The sequence below is a fragment of the Dendrobium catenatum genome, unplaced genomic scaffold (assembly GCF_001605985.2).
Source record: "Dendrobium catenatum unplaced genomic scaffold, ASM160598v2 fragScaff_scaffold_594, whole genome shotgun sequence".
In the NCBI taxonomy this organism is placed as follows: Eukaryota; Viridiplantae; Streptophyta; class Magnoliopsida; order Asparagales; family Orchidaceae; genus Dendrobium; species Dendrobium catenatum.
The window spans coordinates 311,178-332,286 of record NW_021319056.1 but is presented as its reverse complement, the minus strand read 5'-3'; the positions used below and the strand labels follow the sequence as shown (position 1 = coordinate 332,286).

Genomic DNA, 21,109 nt, shown 5'->3' with positions numbered 1-21,109 from the left:
AATTTAAGGCATTTAATTTTAAAAAAAATTGTATTTTCATTACCTCTCTCATCTGTAATTTAATTGTTAATTATAGTACTTGATAATGATTACTTTGCATAGAAAAATGAAATTCTTTGTTGTAATTTCTTTTTTTTTTCTGTTAGAACAAATTTACTTGGCAACTACGAAATCAATTAACAAAGTTAAATGATTTTAGATTCCCATATGGTATCAAGATTACTTTTGGAGATTAAGCTAAAGGCTAAAGAAACTATGCTTGAAAAGCAGCAACAAGCAATGCAACTCTTTTGCTTTAATACCAAAAGCTTAAAGAAGCAGCAGAATGCCATGACGTTTGTAGATTTAAGTTGGGTTTTGCAATAATGAAGTTTGGTTTGGAAGCAAACTTCAGTGATCCATCAAATTTCCTTAATTATATCTTCTGGCATGTGTTAATTGGTTTAATGCATTTATCCAATTGTGTACTTGAATCTTTGCTAATTTTTAAACCGAGATCTCGTTAATATAGCATTTGCTATTAAAAGTGTGGATGGCTACCTATGTATTTGTATGATTCTTCGACTGAATACTGTTGATTCTTGATTAGATTGTTAAACATAAACTAATGTCCCAAGGCTAATCAAGAGGGGGGTGAATTGATAATTTAAAAAATTTCTCTTGGATTATAGATTTAAAAACTGTTGATTCTCAAAGTAAGTTAATTAACGTTTCAAAATAACTTTTCAACTACAAAAAAATAACTTGCAGTAAATAAATGTGGAAATTTAAAAGACACAAAGATTTATAATGGTTCGGTCAAACATGACCTACATCCACTCCATGAAGATTTCTTCTTCAGGTATTGCATTATTACCAAAGTGACTCTCCTTTTGCCCCCACAGCAAGGCGGAGAAGCCTTTATAAAACTCTCTTCCACCAATCCGCGGTGTGGATTCTCTTTGAGGAGATAATCTAGTTATGGGACTAAATAACAAATGCATTGATGTATGAGATGAATTAGAAGTCATTTCTCAAACCAAATTTCCCGGGAGTCATTGCTTGATCGTTAGGTAATGAATTTTTTTCATGTTAAGTTGATATGAATTTTGGATTTGTAGCTATGTTGTTCACCGTAGCAGGTTCACGCATTGATTACTTACTGCTTTCTATTTCTCGTATGTGTATGGAATCAGACAGTTAAGGTTTTTCAATGAATTGCATATTAATGAATTGAAACATATTATCCACCAACCAGAAAGCTGACTGCAGACTTGCTATATCCCCAAATTTTCCATTCAGATAGTGGTTCGTCAATAAATTTTTTGTCTAAACGTATCCAAATTTTATTTAGAATTGGTATTGTATTAATAAAGTAATTATAAAAAAGGAAATTTACATACATACCACTATATACTTAATATTTTACATATCTAACACCTCATACATTAATATTACATATATACCACTCAAATCCCTACTTTATTTCGTTTCTACCACTTCATCTAACGCCTCCTCACGACGTTTCTCTGTGTCCGCCCCTTAACTGTGACGGATGGACGGAAGTATTTCTTCCCGCTGAAATTCTTGTTGCCGCTAAGTCTCTCATTTTTCCTTTCCTCGGACGTCTCGCATTTTCCACCATCTGAAGCTCCTGATCGCATTGTTCTTCACGGTAATTTCTTCCGCCGAATTTCCTTCAGGGTTGCTGTAATGGCAGTAATAAGAACTGCGAAATGTCGTAGACTAATTAGTCCACAGAGATAAATGATTTTGCAATTAATTAGTCTCCAGGCATTTTTCAATATTCAGGTTGTTCCAATAAATGATTACCTTAGCTCCAGAGATTCATGCATTTATTTTTCTAAGAAATTTTTTAAACTTACATGACATTAATAAACAGAGATAAATGATTTTTCTAAGAATTATTTTTTTAAATAAGTTAAAGTATTGAAACAGAAATTGTTTGTTGTTTGAAACAGAAATTTGAAGGAAATTGTTTGTTGTTTGAAACAAATATTGATGTGTTCCAAGACGACCGATTATGTAAGTGTTCAATGATTCATATGCAAGACTTCATAAATGTTCAAATAACATTTTAACCATTGTTAGTGCAGGCTTATGGTGACAATATTGAAAAAATTTATACGAAGAGCAGAAAGAGTATATTTCTGTTGTATTTAAGTATGGTGGAATCTGGGTTCAAACCAATGACCAACATCGGAAGAGGTACGATGGTGGCAAACAAAGGATTGTTAAAGTTGAGAAAGGACAACTCACAATTTTCACACTTAGAGGGGAGATTACTAGAATATGCCCATGGATTAAGGGTCATCCATATAATATGTATTATTAAATATTTGGTACATCACCGAAGCAGTACAAAGAAATCAATTCTGATGTTGAGGTGACTGAGTTCATAAATGTATATAATGATAACTTCCGTGCTGAGATAGTTATTACAATACAAGAAGCAGAAGGACATGAATCAAATTCTACTCTTAAGGAGGTGGTGAGTTCTGAACAAGTAGTTGAATGTTCTTTCAACCATAATGATGTTAGTTTGAGTGCTCCTACATCATGTTCTAAAGATATAGCTGTTGGCACATATTTTCCTGATGCAATAAATTTCAAACATGCTCTACGATCAGTTGCCATCAAGGAGAATTTTGGGGTTAGGATCAAGGCTAGTGACAAGACATGTGTTATTGCTACATATGCGTATCAAGGTTGCAAATGGAGAATTAGAGCTTCACTCTGTGAAGATGATCAGTCTTTTGAAGTTAGGAGACTTGAAGGAGATCATACTTGTCCTGGTATCAATCGTGCTGGTAATAAGCTAGCAACTTCTACATGGGTTGCCAATGAAATTCAAGATATTGTCAAAAGAAATCCAAATATTCCTCCAAAAGAGATCAATAACAATTTGGAGAAAGTGTACAGTCTGTCATTACCTTACATGAAGCTATGGAGGTTAAGGGAGCTAGCTCGTGATAATATATTTGGTTGTATAGATGATAATTATAAATGGGTTCCAACACTACAAGATGAATTGATTAGTAGAAATCTTGGATCACACATCACATATACTTATGACGTACGTGACAATTCTTTTCAAAGATTTTATGTTAGCTTCAAGGTATGTGCAGATGTATTCAAATATGGTTGTCGACCTCTTATAAGTTTGGATGCATGCCACCTCAAATCCAAGCATCTAGGAATGTTGTTATCAGCTACCTCACTTGACGGTAATAATGGTTTATTCCCCATAGGATTCGCTATTGTTGAGAACGAATCTAAGCAGACATGGCTATGGTTCCTAGATAACTTGGGGGAAACCATTGGTACAGAACTAGAACCCCTTGCTTTCATTTCTGGTATGGAAAAGGGTTTAGACGAGGCCATTAGAGAAGTGTACCCTGGAGCTGAACATAGAATATGTATTCGTCATTTGTGGAATAATATCAAAAAAAAATTCCATTGCAAAGATGGCCATAAACTCCAAGGTTTGGTTTGGGCAGCAGCGAATGCATACACTTGCACAGAGTATAATAACAAGCTATTTGAACTTAGTGTTTTAAATCAGACTATACATGCATACAATATTTCATTACCTTACAAGTGGTCGCGAAGTCAGTTTATGGTTGGGATTTACCACTCTACCAATACGAATAATTTTGCTGAATCATTCAATGCATGGATTGTGGAAGCTAGAACTAAACCTGTTGTCGATTTGATTGACTTGATTCATGGTAAACTCATGGAGCAAAGGAGCGCACGTAAGATGACGAGTTTGACATGGCACCGTGAATTAGTACCTCATGCAGAAGAATACATTAGAGAAATTACTACTAGAAAAGAACAATTATTAGTTCGGCAGTCTAGTTTGTACATGGCCGAAGTTGAATCCCTCCATTCAAGACATATTGTTGATGTCGAGAGCAGAGACTGCACTTGTAATGTTAGGCAATTAACAGGACTTCCTTGCATTCATGTCATAGCTTTCATTGGGATGAAGGAGCATCCGTTGTGGCATACATATGTTAATGATTACTACTACGTTTACAGGTAATATTTACATTTCATAAATGAAATTTTCAATTGCAGCGCCACATTAGGTGTACTAATTACAAGTGCTTTAGGTACCGGATGGCGTACGATGGAGCAATCGCCACATTACCCGGGAAGGATCAGTGGCAAGTAGTTAATGATGTGGTAGAGCTTGGAGTACAAAATACATCTAGACCTAGAGGAAGACCCAAAAGAAAAAGATTGCCTAATTTTTTGGAAAAGGATAAGAAGGTCCATAAATACAGCAGATGTGGTCTTTGGGGTCATCATTGAAGTACATGCAAGAATCCATTAAGGAGTACCATTGACGACGCATTATTATCACAAGTGGGCCAACCAAAATGAGCTAAATTGCCAAGTCGATGGACTCCACAAGACTTCATTGAGGGTTGTGAAAATGATTGTTCGTATGTTGAAGGTCTCTAAGTTATGGGAGGTTATGCAAAGACCACATCTGGTTTTCTTGGATGACATCATTTTGGGTCTTAATTTTTTGTAAAACTATTAAAGCACATAACTTTGTGTCTTTTGAAGTTCAATTAAGGTCTCTAAGTTATGCTGCTATTGATTACAATTAATATGATTTTGAGGTTGAATATAATTCATATGATTACAATTAATATAGGTATGTTATATTCTATTTGGAATATCAATTTTTTACAAGTTGATCAATAGCAGGTTATACAATTGTTGTATCTTGCCATATCTTGCAATATCTTTCCATATCTTGCCATAATAGCAGGTTATATAATTCAACAGCAGGTTTTACAAGCTCTTGCCATATCTTGCACCCGTACAAATTCATAGTAGCATATACTCCATATCTAGCAGGTTTTACAAGCTTTGATCAATAGCAGCATATACTCCATTCTTCCTTGAGCTAATACCGGATATTGGAACTACCAGGAGCCAATATTGGAAAAACCTGGATATTGGAATTACCTGGAGCCAATCCGAACTGGAGCTATTACCGGATTTTGACATCCGAACGGAACTGCAGCTACTACCGGAACTGGAGCTTTCATCTTATATTGTTGTTATAAAAATGCTAAAAAGTAATTAGATGAATATAAACACACTGTCATATCTATAATTTGGAATACAAACTCCATTGCTCAAAGTTTTTATAATTCCACAAAAGCTAAAATTACATGATTCCTTTTCATACAATAGAAGGAGATAATTTCTCCAAGATACACCAAAGTTTGCTTCGCATTCCACAAAAGCAAGCACAACATATGCTTGAACACAACATAACACTAACCAAAATAAACTCGTACTGTAATGTCAATAAAAACCTGAAAGAGTTCTTGAGAAGGATGAAGACAAGAAAGAACGAAAAGAGAGAATAAAGAGGAATTGTATCTTATTATCTAATGTGTACACCGGGTTACATTAATATATAGAATTTGAGTTAGGTAAACTTGTAAATACTAACATTACAGTTTAAGATATAATAAGCTGCTTCTAACATCCTCCCTCAAATTAACTATGCGGTTCCTGAATAGTTAATTTGGAACGGAGAAATTGATAACGAGCGCTGGAGAAGGCCTTTGTAAGGATGTCAGCGACTTGATCATGAGAGGGAATGTGTTGTATGCTAACATTGCCATCGGATATGTGTTGCCGAATGAATTGGTAGTCTATTTATATGTGCTTAGTCCGTGCATGGAAGACCGGGTTCTTGGCAATTGCAATGGTGGAAATGTTGTCACAATGGATGATCGTAGGATTGGTTTGGCCGATACCAAGTTCGGCGGACAAGCGGCGCAGCCAAATGGTTTCGGAGGAGGCAGCAGAGAGTGCCCTGTATTCTGATTTTGAAGTGCTCGAAATTCTGCCTTCATGGCATTCTGCCAGTGATCTTGAGTCGAAGCTTGTTTGAATGTGGTTGGAGTTGTTGGTTTTGTGTCTGTGCTGATAAGGGTAAAGATCTTTTTGGGTTTGTGAATACCTGCTTTCGAACGAATCTGCATATGATGAGTTGTTGGCTGAATAGGTTCGGATGTGTTATGCTGAACGTTGTCCATGGGAGCGTCAGTAGCAGGTTGTTCCGGAAAGAACTGTTGTTGGCTTGGAGTTAGCAAAGGTTGAATTGGGTTGGTGTGTTGTTGTGGCGGAGTGGAAAGGATGGTGGAGTGAGGTACTAGAGTAAGAGGAGGTTGGTTGGGGTAAATGTTAACAGGTGGTGGATTGGGTGTGGTGGTAAGATTTTTGTAAGGAAATATTTGTTCCTGAAAAACAACATGTTGTGAGACATGTGTTTTAGATATTTCCGGATTATAACACTTGTACCCCTTATGATGAGAGGAATACCCAAGAAATATGGATGGGTGGGATCTAGGTGCGAGTTTGTTTGGCGAGTAAGGTTGAAGCCACGGGTAGCAGAGTGAGGGGAGCTGAGACCGAGGGGTTTGGAAGGAAGACGGTTAATGAGGAAGTTTGCGGTGTCAACGACTTCAGCCCAGAATTTATCCGGTAGTTGAGACGCGTGAAGGAGAGTTCTAGTGAGGTTGAGGAGATAGCGATTCTTTCTTTCGGCAAGACCGTTTTGCTCCGGCGTATGGGGGCAGGAGAGTTGACGGATAATTCCTTTGGTAAGAAGGAACTGTGAGAATTCGGTGCTCATGAATTCCCCTCCGGAGTCAGATCTGAAGTGTTTCGGAGTAGTGTTGAACTGAGTTTTAATTAAACTGTAAAACATTTTAAATTTTGAGAAAGTTTCGTGTTTTGTATTCATAAAATAAATCCATGAGAACCGCGTAAAATCATCGATAAATACTACAAAATAACGAAATCCAGTAAGGGAAATGGTCGGAGACGGCCCCCAGACATCCGAGTGAATGAGTTCAAACGGATGTGTGGTGGTCGTGACGCTTTTATTAAATGCAAGCTTTTGGCTCTTGGCCAATTTACAAGAAGTGAAATGAAATGAAACAGAAATGTTCTTGAGAGCAGGGAAGTGTCTCGCTAGGTGTTGGAGAATCTGGTCGTTCGGGTGACCGAGACGAGCATGCCAGGAGGAAGAAGTATTCATCGTGGTGTGGAGTGCGGTGTTGCTGCTGTTCGGAGGTATATCGAGCTGATATAGACCATTATGGAGACGACCACGAAGTAGTCTGTGATCTTGTATATCCTTAATTTCAAAACCATTAGAGTTGAAAGTAATGGAGATAGAGTTGTCTTAAGTTAATTTAGAAACAGAGAGAAGATTGTGTGTTAGATTTGGGACATGTAACAAGTGACAGAGGTGGAGCTTACGATTCGTGTCGGGTAGAGGAAGCAAACCTTGGCCGTAGTTGTGAATTGGCAAGGATGAACCATTTGCGACAGTGATTGAGTCAGATCCGCTGTATGCAGATGGTTGCTGTAGATTCTGGCTGTCGTGCGTTAGGTGATTCGTTGCTCTGGAATCAAGAACCCAGTTGTGAGAGGTGGCTTAGGTCGGTTGAGCAAGCAGTGCACGGGGGGCATTCTGGATGGTTGGAGCGTATTTGTAGTTTGATCGGTGCCAGCAATTAAGGGCAATATGGCCAGTTTTGCCGCAGATCTGGCAGGTAGGGCGATTAGTCGGAGCAGGTGGGATTGTTTCGCTGGTTTCAGTCGGGCGAGCGGTGTTCTGTCTGTTCTTGAAGAATCTTTTGGAGCTCCGATTCCGGTTATGGTTAACAGAAGAGGCGTAGAGTGCAGATGCAGAATTTGCGATGGACTGATCTTTGTAAGAATCTTGATTAATGTGAATCTCTTCGCTGCAAAGCATGGAGTAGAGGTTGTCAAGGTCAGCGGGAAGGGGGAGGTTCAGATGGCTGTCTTGAAGGCATTGTATGCTGCCAGTAGTCCATTCAGCGTGTAGAGCACGACGTCCTCCGGATCTATTTTGGTCCCGACGGCGGCGATATTATCAACGATGTTCTTGATGCTAGAAAGATATTGTTGCATTGTTTGGTTTTGCATCTGAACATGATGTAATTCATTTTTCAGCTGAATTACACGGGACCTGCTTGAAGACTGTAGTCGACGTTCGAGGGTTGCCCAAACTTCTTGAGATGAGTTGGAGGTGATAACATAGGGAAGAAGGGCGGGTGAGATGGTGGAGAAAAGAGCAAAAATCAGGTTGCTGTCGATAAGCCGCCAGCGAGCATAGTCTTGGGAGGAAGTGTCAGTGGGAGGGTTGATCTTGCCGGTGAGATAATCACCGTAGCCATTTGCGGTGAGATTTTGGAGGATTTGAATCCTCCAAATAGCGTAGTTCTCAGTTGTAAGATGATGAGGTATAAGATTCTCGAAATTAGAGATAATGAACTTGAGAGATGCCGGAAGAGGAAGCTCGGCAGCGGTACCGGCAGGCATGGTGGTGGTGGAGGAGGAGGCTGGATGGTGGGTAGAATCATCTTCTTGATCTCCCATATCCGGCTCTGGATACCATGAAAGAGTTCTTGAGAAGGATGAAGACAAGCAAGAACGAACAGAGAGAATAAAGAGGAATTGTATCTTATTATCTAATGTGTACACCGGCTTACATTAATATATAGAGTTTGAGTTAGGTAAACTTGTAAATACTAACAATACAGTTTAAGATATAATAAGCTGCTGCTAACAAAACCATCAATAACAAAACTTTCAACGTCAGACAAATCGAGTCAAAATTCTTAGAATTCCTTGCTTCATATGCCTTCAATTCGTAATGTGTGACATAAGATGGGTCTTCTTGCTCATCCACCCATTTAAAGTAACTGCAGTCGTCCTCACTTCTATTATAAACACACCTATTAAACTACCTTCCACTGTTGGGTCCACGGTGGCAAGTATACAAGACACATTTTAGATGACAATGGCAGTACACCTTAGAATGTTGCGGCCTGTTTTTCACAATGGAAGAACTCGAAGAACTCATTAAACCTTTTGCAAAACCTGAAAATATGCACAACAGCAGATTGCTTAGCAATTTATAAATTAATAAGAAAGAAAATTTTATCAAATCTGTAATTATTAAAAAAGGTCATCAAATCTGTACTTATAAGAAAATTTCAGCATATATATACTTAAATTAAAAGGTTATCAAATCGTTACATAATCAAATGTTGCAGCTTTTGAAGCTATAATGCTTCAGTTTTAACTAGGAAAGGTAAAGAACCTTCCTAAGAAAAGCTAACAAAATCATTTTCAAAGAAATAATTTCGGAAAGAAGAACGACAAACCTGAAATCAGCGGGTAGGTGACGGACAACAAGCACTCCGAGCAAACCTGATCATTGAAAAAAAAAAAATACAAGAATGCATCACGAAGACCGACAAATTTGAACGAGGTCCGGCAAAACAAATCAGTTTGAGCAAAAATGAGAGAATGCATGAGAGCTTACCTTCCTCCCCTTTTGCAGGCTCGGATTCCTTGCTTCATATGCCCTAACCGACTCTCAGATTCGCGTCCTTATTATGAGGCAGAGAAACGTCGTTCGGAAGGCAGAGAAACGTCGTTCGGAGGCGTTAGATGGAGTAGTAGAAACGAAATAAAGTAGGGATTTGAGTGGTATATATGTAATATTAATGCAGGAGGTGTTAGATATGTAAAATATTAAGTATATAGTGGTATGTATGTAAATTTCCTTTATAAAAAATTAATAATATATTCAATATTCTCTTAGCTCAATATTTGATATTGTTTGAGCTAAAATTATCCAATTAATATCTAACAACTTATTCCTGCATGCAATATTTTTAGTTGTTCATTTCCTCACAATAAAATTATAATTTAGACTTATAAAAATAATTTGTTTCGTGATACGTAATTACATACTAATTTCTTTTTTTAATTAACTCTTTAAAAATTATCTAAGTTATATCATTATTATTAAAAAAAATTATGATGAAGTAATATCAGATTTTTTTTTCAGATTGTTTTAAAGTATGATAGTTTGTCAAAACTCAAAATTTATAATACTTTGAGATTTAAAACTCAAAATATTTGATAAAATTTGATACAATTTTAAATTAGAATGGTTAGTTTGTTATCATATATATTTAAAAAAATTCACATTTAATTTATTTTTTGGCTAGATTCCATTCTTCAACTGCATCAGCAATATCCAAAGAAGGGAAGTCGATGATTTCTTCAGGAGTTGGCAGGGTGGAGATGTTGAACTCTCCAGTCGCTGGAGGGGAGGCGAAGACACGATCCCACGGCAAGGCAGAAGAGGTACCAGCAATAGAAGGAGGAGAGGAATTTGGAAGAGGAGGAAAGGATGAAGGATGAAAGGAGGGATCCATAGGATCCCTACGGCGGCGGCGGAAAAAAAGCGCGAGAGCGAATAAGAAAGAAAAACCCTAGCGGAGTTTCTCACACTAGGAAGTTAGAGAGAGAGCTAAAAATACAGAAAGCTTTAGTCTTCTCTTTTGTTGACCTAGAAGAGTCACCGACCCCTTACTTGATTGGACCCCACTTAAAAATCACTGTTGCCAGAGAAAAACCGCGCCTACTCATTCACCAACCAAGCGAAGCAGGATAAAAAAAATAACTTTATATGCAACATCTTTACAATCTGCTTGGACAGTTACACCCGGTCTTTGCCGAACCAAATGCGGCATTACGTCGCATGCGGGAAGTCTAACAGCAGTGAAATGTCCGCATGCGAGCTTTCATCTGTCTTTTTAATTTGTTTCATGATTCTTGATCCTTCCGTTTTTTCCCTCGCTCTGAATCACGTTCGCTTTCCCTCTATTACCCTCTCCTCTCCTCCTCTCCCCTCCGCTGAGGGTTTCGTCATTTGACGACAGCAAGAACCTCGTAGAAGAAGCGAAAACTCTCTGCCTCCACTTGGCTTCCGCATTGCCATGGAGGTTGGCTCTGGCAATGACAACACTGTCGATTCCATCGTCTCGCCGGATGATGCCGTGGACCTTGACCTTCCTGTCAGTCCCCGGTCCACCGAGGTCCCCATATTCCAATCCAAGATGAAGGAAAAAGCAAAAGTCACTGATTGCTCCCATGATCCTGAATTGGAAGCCGATACTATTGCCGGATCGAAGCCCACTACAGCACTTTCTGGCGCGGGACTCTGCTCCGTAGAGACCGAGCAGGACGTTGACAGAGACGACGTCGTTCGGGAGATTTCCGTTTTCTGTGGGTCGGGAGATTTTGGAGAGGGCAATCAAGTAAGTACATGTTTCTAATCTTCAAGGGGAGTAAGTGGATACCGAATTCTTATTACTGAGGTGGTTGTGTGCGAGTTATAGTGTATGGAATATCGATTGATTCTGCTGGTTGTTCTTTAGAGCCCTGAAAATTTGTACTACGGCACGACAAATGCGGTACGCATTCTTGGTGTCAATTTTTTGGTACTTATGTGGATGGTCAGGCCCAAGTTATGTTTTAGACATTTGGAAAACATTTTCCTAAAAAAAAAAAAAAGAACATTTGGAAAACATATTTAATTGATTCTTGTGTGCAATGAATAATTAATTTCTTAACTTGTACACGCAGCTACATGGATGATTGTGTTACCGTTCAATTTAGGAGTGTCAAAATGGATTTTCGGATCGCGTTTAGGTTGAATCCTAAAATGACCCCCCATTCACTTCATCTAGTCCGAACCTGATTCAATTAAGGAAACTAATTACAAGCCCATACCTGAACCGGCCCGATTAGGGTTGACCCGACACATCCGCTAACCAGCTATGCTTTTGATTTTGCGGGTGAACCCGAAACGAATTGACGGCACGAACAACCAAAAAATCCCGCTCGTCCCGCACGCAAACTGCAAATGAATCTTCTAAACTTTGTGCGTGTGAGCCGCGAATTGAGAGCGGGCAAATGAACTGGAGGTTGCATCGTTGCGAGCAGGCTAAACGAGCTGCATGCCGCGTGAACCGATTGATGTGAAAGCAGAGACACTGCAACAGTGTGAGACCGAGCGGATAGTGTGCGTGAGGCTAGTAGAGATGATTGTGCGCGTGAGACTAGTATACCCGGGTCAACTTCGGGTTGATTTCGGGTTTCCGGGTTATTCCGAACCTGACCTACTTTTGAAAACGGGCCACATTTTTGAACATGAATCCGACCCGTCTGAAAAATGGGTTGACTCAAACCTAGATTTTTTCGAGTTGGATTTTGAGTCGTGCCAAATATTGACATCCCTAATCCACTCTCCACTGACACTTTAATAACCAGGTTTATTTCACAAGAAGTGTTCAAATTTTAGTTCAAGAGGTGAGTAGCATTGAAGTTGCAATGTTCAATTTGTTTTACATGAACTCACTATAACGTTGAAAAGTTATGTCCATCTCATCTAAGAGAGAATTTGGGGTTAAATTTTTAGAAGATAAATTTGATTGCAAATAAGATATTATCTATAGATATTGCTTTATTGTACAATGACTTAATGATTTGCTCCTAGTTTTCAAATACGTGCAAGTCATCAGCTTAACAACCTCTCTCTATTATGAGGGAGAACATTTAATTAAGGTCAGTCGTAGGTGCTATATGCTTAGCTTAAAATTGCAGCAAATTTATGATTTTTTATTGAGAAATTTTATCGCATTTAGAGAGGACACTTTAAAGTCATCTTTAGCTAATAGAAAGCTTCTTGTCCTATCAAGTGCACTCAATAATTTATCATTTAGGGGATTAAACCATTTGAGAATTTATAAGCTTTAGCTGTGATCATAATCCTATATTTATGATGCTATTTCGTAACAAAATTTCTCAATCATAGGACATATGTTACATCTTTATTGACATTAAGCTTTTGAGAAAGATCATAGATGTATGCTTGATATGACAGGCTTTATTTGAGTTTAGATTATCTTAAATTAATGAATCTTGCTAGATTGCTACAGACGATGGATAAATATTTGCTTTAAGCTTGAGATGGTAATAAATTTTTCTTTATTTTTATAAAATTTTAATGTTTTTATATTTTTCTTAGTTTTGAACTCAAAATAATTTAAAATAGACTTTGGAGGTATTTTAAATATTCAGTCTTCTATAAATTTTTTTTTGTCTACTTCGATTCTTATTACGTGTATCATACTCAAAAAAATCATTTTGTTCTTAATTTGCAGTTTAATATATACTTTTTAATTTTTTATTTTATCACATAAGTCACTTATATTTTTTCTTTTAGATTTGTTTAGTTCAAATTGGGTAGCCAATTGGTGCCTCCTCTATATAGGGGTATTTATGAGTAGTACTATGCCTACTTACCTCCGAAAAAAAGGCATGCATAATTATGTCCATGACATCATGATTGTGGTTTTCCAAAACCCACCATTCCCATAAAGACATAGAGGGTTTTTGAGCATCTTGAGATGTTGCATTTTATAGTTTATTGTACATTAAGTTGTTGATGAAAGACAAAAAGATGACATTGAGATGAATACATATACTCTATTAAAAAAAAAAAATTTCTTCTATTTTTTTTTTCCTTTTTTGAAAACCTACATTTTGTTTAGGAGCCTTTTTTTTGAAGTTAGAATTAGAAAATAAAAAGAGTCAAAGAGAGAGTCACAGAGAGGAGATAGAAAGAGAGGAAGAAAAATAAGTGAGACAAATAGTTGAGATGAAGAGAGCCAGAGAGAGAGAGAGAATGGATGAAGAAAAGCGGCGGTGGCCAGAGCTCTGCATTGACGTCGATATTGGGAGGATTGTCGAAGGTGGAAACGTCGGAAAAGAGAAGATGACTGCCGATAGCAAGATTTGATGATGTGGATGTCGTGCTAGCGAGTGGCCACCGCCGTTTTTTTTTTTACAGTTAAAAAAACCCTCCAAGGCCCTCCATTTTCTCCTAACACCGCGGCCGTAGTAGTGGTGAGCGCAGTTGGAGGTGAGGTCGAGGGTTTTGTGGCATTAATGTTGGCTTGCGTCGACGGCAAGGGGGACATGCAAATGCGGTGGCCGGGAAGTGGTGATTATAAACTTGGGCTTGAGAGGCCGGCGAGTGGAGAGTACGGAGAAGAAAGTAGTTTATGAGAAAAATAGCAGGTGGTCAGAAGAAATAAGAACAAGCCGGTGAAGGGCTTGCCGACAATTTGCGTCATAGGGTGCAGTGGATTTAGGTGCAAGGGCTGCTGCAGCTTGGAGGCGATGGTAAGGTGGGGATTAGCGAGGCGGACCTGTGCGTTGCCTAGGAGGGGAGTTGGGATTTAAGGGGATATGGCGGAGATGATGGCGATTAATATGGTGGTCTGTGAGTGATTGTGGTGTTCTGTGAGTGCAGGGAGCGAGCAGGTAGTATGACAATAAGAATAGGATTTGTGGCAAGCTGCGGTCTACAAATCAAGAGGAGAGTTACAGCGGAAGAAAGACGAGAACGAGAAAGAAAGAGGAAAATGGGATGAGGGAACCTAGAGAAAGCACGAAGATGGAGGTTGGAGTATTAAGTTATTATTTCTCCTAATATCAACTTTCTCTTAAGCAGACAGGATGGGTTAAGGGGCTGTTTGGTTAGTCAAAAAAGAATGCAGTGTAAAGAAATAGTGTTAAACTAATATAGTGTATTTGAAATATTCTGAAGTTGTTTGGATGAGTGTAAAATAAATACGGTAAATTACTTTTTTTGTTTGACTTGAACTAAAATGAATGTAATGTAAAGTTTTAAGATAGCATGATTAGGGGTGGTGGCAACCTACAGTGGTGATTGGTGGTAATTGTTGGTGGCAACTATGATTGGCTACAACAGTTGGAGGTTGTGGTGGTCGGCGGTGGCTGACATATGTGGCAGTCGACAGCGGCGACGTAGGGGCCGACATGAGGCAATGGAGTTTTAGTATATTTAGAAATTGATCAAATTGAAGAGATTTCAAATACATAAAAAATGAACTAGATGATGAATTTCAAATATATCAAATTTTTATATTGCATTTGATTTACTTTAAACCAAATATAAATATTCTCCAAGTCTTTGCATTTGGAATATGTTACACCCCTTTTATTTCATATCAAACAACCCCTAAAAAAGACCTCGATGGTGAAGGGAGAGGCAAATGACGCTACAATAGATTAAGGGGCAAACTTTCTTTGGAAAAAAGAGGATTTTGAAATGGATAATTCTTGATATACTTTACTTCAAACCTTTTCTTTTTGAAGAAATTTTTAATTTATTATTCTTCTGTTGAAAATAGTATTATATCCACATATACATACAAAAAAAAATCTAATAAAGGAAATAACTAATTAGTTTAATTCTTTTTAAAATTGGGGAAACAGAATCCTAGGGGAATAATTCTTTCCTAAAAATTAAAAAATATAATCATAAGAGAAGATCACAATTGATATCTCCTTTTATTCTTAAAATTAATTTCCTAAAATAAATTTCATAACTTTGACATTCAAATATTTAACAGTCTCCCTCAATATGGAAAATATATATTATAATTCAAGCTTTCAAATTAAGCCTTCAAAATTAGGTATAGGTTGAGTTTTGATGAGGATGTCTATAGTTTGTTGCTTGGTAGAGATGTATTTCAATTTAATAGTCACATTAGTCACATTCTCTGTGATGAAATGTTAATCAATTTCAACATGCTTAGTCTTGTCTTGATATTCGTGATTTTTAGCTATACTGACAGCTGCTTGATTATCATACATCATCAGAATTGGAGATTATCATACTTCATCAGAATTGGAGATGAACTTATTTGTCCCAATTCACTAAGAACCCTTTTTATCCAAATCTCTTTCACAAATTTCATATGCTAGTGCGTTGTACTCGGCTTTTGCATTACTTCTGGCTATCACTATTGCCCCTTACTTCTCTAGGTAACAAGATTATCCCAGATAAAAGAACAATACCTAGAAGTTAATCATCTGTCAATGATGTTTCCTACCCAATCTGCATCTGAATACACTTCACTATCTTTTTGAAAAATCAAGTATCTAAAGATCATATATACTACTTCCATGTGTTCTTTTGTAGGATTGTGCATGAATTAATTTATAACTCTTACCGCAATACTAATATTTGTCCGAGTTTAAAAGATATATTAGGCATCCAACAAGTCTCTAATATCTTGCACTGTCTACAAATACACTTTCTTTCTCGGTGTCAAGTTTCTTCTGACTGTCCATAGGAGTATCAATAGGTTTGCATTCAAGCATATCCGTCTTCATAGGAATATCTATAATATAATAGTCTATCCCATAAAATTGTGTAAATCTTTAGCTACCAACTGAGCCTTGAATCTCTCAATTGATATTGCTTGAAAACTCTAATTAGCAAGTTGTGGAGCCATAGATGGAGTAGGCATGGGAGAAGAAACATTTGTCGGATGGATTGATGATTGAACAAGTACTAGTGTGGATAAGTTTTGTGTATAGTCTTTGGGCACAAGCATGTGTTGAAAAGAACTTGGTGACTTTGAGTGGGCAAAGGGTAGATACACAAGAAAGAACTCTCAAATTTGATGTTCATTTATGCTCTCTCCCTTAACATGAGATTTGGGACACATGATCAAAGAAATTGATATTCATGGTTGTGTAAAATTTATTGTTGGTTGGAGATTAAGTGAATAACATATGTACCATTTTTTAAGTTGGAGAATACCCTTGAAAAATACACTTATTGGTTCTAGAATCAAATTTGCTACGGTGTTAAGGATACACATGAACAAATGCTGTGCAACTAAATACCTTGCGAGATAAATGAGATGAAGCTGCACGTGTGTGTGGAAAATTTGACTGAAGAAGCTAAGGTGGAGATTGAAAATTAAGTATTATGTATAACATACAATTAATCAAATAGGTAGCTATGAAAATGATTTTTCCCTAGAAATAATTTGGAATATTAGAGAAAAACATAAGATATCAGGCAACCTCTAAGAGATGTCTATTCTTACGTTCAACCACCCCATTTTTTTGAGGGGTGTCAACACAAGAACTTATGTGGATAATCCCATGGTTCTAAATGTAGGTATTGAGACTACTAGTGAAGTATTCCTTAGCATTATTAGACTTAAGTACCTAAATTTTAGAGTTGAATTGATTTTGAATCGTAAAATCAAGTTACCCTCATGATCATCAACAAATGTAATAAATCATCTAGTGCAATAAACATTTTTTATCCTTGAGGGACCACACACATCATTATGGATCAAAGAAATGGTAGTAGAAGATTCGTATAGAATTTGAGGATATACTGTTTGAGTATGTTTTACAATATGACAAATTTCATAATGAAAAAATGCTGGTGGACTTTTATTGATAAATAATTTGGGAAATAATTTTGCAAGATACACAGAGCTAGGATGACTAAGATGATAGTATAATAATATAATTTCATTATCTTTATTGATATTAAAATTGGACACAAAATTGAAAGATTCTAATAGTCTTTGAGAGTGCACGCAATTTGCTTGAGAAACTTGGTTTGATGATCTATCACATGGGAAGAGATAGAGCCTAGAACACAATTGAGCAATGTCAATCATCTTTCCCCATTTCAAGTCCTTAAAAACACACAAGATTGGATAAAATTTAGTAACATATTGAAGGTTATGAGCCAATATAGTAATGCACAAAAGATTACAATCCAAGTTTGGAACATAGAGGATGGAGTTGAGTTACAACTCCTTAGTAAGTTGGATGGAACCTTTTCCAACAATTTTAGAATTTGAACCGTTAATAATATGGACGAATGAGTGACCACTAAGTCCTTGTTAAGTCCTAAGGAAAACTTGACAGCCTTTTTTGTTCTACAATATGCTTATAAATTGCATCTTTTGGACATGTCTATGAGTAAGTTTCGAATAAGTGAAGTTGTTGCCAGTACTGCATGTGTGTGTTGTAATACTAAGTAATTGATTCTCTTTGGCGAAAGTCATGAAGTACCGATTCAATTTAAAACAGCTATAAAGTATTTTTTAGAGTTGGAGTAAGTCTCTTTTGTTGCATCCGATATTTCTTTTGTAGTCCCAAATAGTAAGAAAATTTTACCTGTCATTGTTTATGGAATTGATAAACCATGTCATGATCATAATATTTTCAATCTTCCACTTTTTGAAACTTGGATTTGTAATTTCTGGCATGACTACTGCTTCGGTGAGATACTCATCCTTTTCCTTACCACAACGGAACAACAACACAGATTGTGATCACTCCAAATAATTATGGTAATTTAATTTATGTCTTGCGATGAAAATAGGAGAAGAATCACAGGTACAAAGGTTTGGAATTGCTTCCTGATTTTGGTGTTGTGATACCGGATGTTCGTGGTGAGACCATTCCGTGTTGCGAAGAAGAAGATAAGAGAGAAGAACGAATATGGTTATTGAAAATATAGAAGAAGAAGGCTGGGACGAACATTAATAGAGAGAATTAGCTTGAGAAAAATAGAAGAGTTTGCTAGAGTGAGGCGGCCTGACGGAATTGAGATTCAAAGAACTAGTTTTGATACCATGAATAATTTTTAATTTATTATTCTGGTTGAAAAAGGTACTACATACACGCTCGCGCGCGCACACACACACGCATATAATAATAATAATAATAATAATAAAGGAAATAACTAATTAGCTTAATTATTCCTTAAAATATAGGAAACAAAATATAAGAGAATAATTTTTTCCTAAAAATTAATAAATATAATCATAAGAGAAGATCACAATTGATCTTTCCTTTTATTCCTAAAATTAATTTCCTAAAATAAATTCTCTAACTTTGACTTTCAAATATTCAGAATTTTTATGAGGCTTGCACCTCAGTTTGGCTAAGGCTTACGCCTCTCCTTATATATATATATTAAAACTTATATAAATACTAAACTAAAGTCCTAAACAAATCAAGCTTTTATGTACCCCCGAACTGTAACAACTTCTTGGCTGCCTTGATCTCCAGCTTGCTGCCTTTGCCACAACCACGACCATCATAGCCGCCACTGGGGATCACTTGAAAGAAGCACACTACTATCACATCATCTAAAAATTTTAGAATGTTAATATCTTTTTTATGTTGATGAAAAATATTTGTGAAAGAGGAAGTTGACTGAAATAAATGAAGAAGTAGATTGGGTGGTATTGGACTCTACAAGATGAGGCAGAGGAGAGATCAATTTGTTATTACGACTTAAATAAAACCCCCTCATTGATTATAGTGCAAATAATTTCTAAGTTATTGATAACTATTTTTTAGTAATTAAATGTGGATGGATAGTAGATTAAAAAAAAAATAGAACCTGGAGTTGAACTAGATATTATATGATACTTTTTTACAATTTCTATATTAATATTATTTTGATGTTGTAATATTTAAATTTTAATTCTATTTCACGTAATTTATTACTTGCCATTTTACACCTTGTACAATTTTTTTATTTTATATGTATGCTGTTTTGTTACTTTATAGTTTAATAGAAAATTAATATGTAATCCGTTAACATATTATTTGGGTATTATATAAATAATCACTGTTAACATTGATTTTTTTAGTTTACGCCTCGCTTCAGGAATGAAAAATGTCTCAATATCAAAATAAAAATACGTAATTTTAAATCTTTATATATATATATGCACGCACGCAAGTGCGCGTGCGCGCATGAGTTCCTGTGAGAAAGGGCAATACTTTATGTGGAGGAAAGCATTGGGCTTGTTTTGTGATAAAAAAGTCTTCCTAAAATTTGAGGAAAAAATATAAGATGGTGGTGATATTTGTAATTCTTTATGGCGAAAAATGTTGGCTATTAAAAAAGAAACATAAAATTAAATTAAGTGTTGCAAAGATGAGGATGCTTAGGTGGATGAGTGGCTTCACTCTTAGAGATAGAATGCAAAACGAGTATATATGTGAAATGGTAAGAGCAGCTTTAGTGGAAGATAAGATTAGAGTCTTTTCAGATGATTTGATCATATAAAATATTGACCTTCCAATGACTTGATTAGGCGAGTAGATGTATTAGATTTGACTTATCCTAAGAATGATAGAGGTAGCTTAAAAAGGCTTGGTTAGAAAATATTATAAATGATATTTTTTTATTAGATTTAAATGAGACATTGACTCTTAATAGGACACAATGATGAAAAAAAAGATTCATATTGTCGACCCCTCATACTGAGATAAAAGTCTGATTTTTATTATTGTTGTTGCAGCAGTTTTTTAGTTTTATTGAATTTCTACTAATTTATTGTAGATTTAATTTGATATATATGGAGATTTTTGGTATGTAAGAAGATTCTAATGGTTTATTCGTGAATAGATTCCAGTGGGAATTATAGACTTTGTAATTAGCTTTAAGGTTGATTCTTTTTTTATATGAATATAAAAAAACCAAGGAAATTTTACACTTATAAATAAATTTTCTTAGGTATATACAAAAGTCATTTTATATTTATTCTTAAAAAAGTTTTGGTGGGATATGTTATTCTTTCTCAATACATCCTTAAAAAATTATGAATTCCACATTAATTTGGGCGATTCAATCATGACATTGTGATATTTATTTCTGCAATATCTGTCACGGAGGCAAGACAAAATAATGATAATTTCAAATCATCATCATCATAACACTTTATCTGATTAGAAGATCCCCCCCCCAGCGGTTGTGCCTCTTATGTGGCCTCTTGCTACCACACTCTATTTTGTCCCCTCAGTAATCTAGAGCGTAATAGAGAAGGAGAATCTGAAAACATTTACCTCTTACTAATACCCATTATGAACTACCTCTATCAGAATCAAGGAGTAAGAAATAACTTGTTTAGAATATCCTAACATATCAAGTTTTATATTTAATGATAGGAAGCATGCAATCTAACTCAAATAAATTGCACATCTCAAAAGAAATAAAAAACTTTTCTAAAGCTTAGAAAATTTATTTACATACCCAAAAGTGATTGTACAACGCCTATTTAGATATCTTTTCAGATCTATTTGTACACCCAAAAGTATATGTACATAAAAATAGTATTCAACTGTCCTGCTTATTATCACACTAGTTCTTTTCCATTGCATAGAGCACAACCACTGCTAATGAGATTGGGCTCTAATACGCAATTAATGTATAAGAAATAATAATGAACATATTGACAATTATATATGACACATGTAAATGTTTATACTAAATATAAGGAATACATAACAT

At 36.1% G+C, this 21,109-nt stretch overlaps 1 protein-coding gene across 1 annotated transcript; it reads left to right on the top strand.

The window, feature by feature from the left end:
* Positions 1–207: 207 nt before the first annotated feature.
* LOC114579643 lies at positions 208–3,654 on the top strand. Its single transcript, XM_028694922.1, has 3 exons — positions 208–354; positions 2,360–3,419; positions 3,566–3,654. Exons 1-3 carry the CDS (start codon positions 208–210, stop codon positions 3,652–3,654), a joined length of 1,296 nt encoding a protein of 431 aa, XP_028550755.1.
* Positions 3,655–21,109: the final 17,455 nt, after the last annotated feature.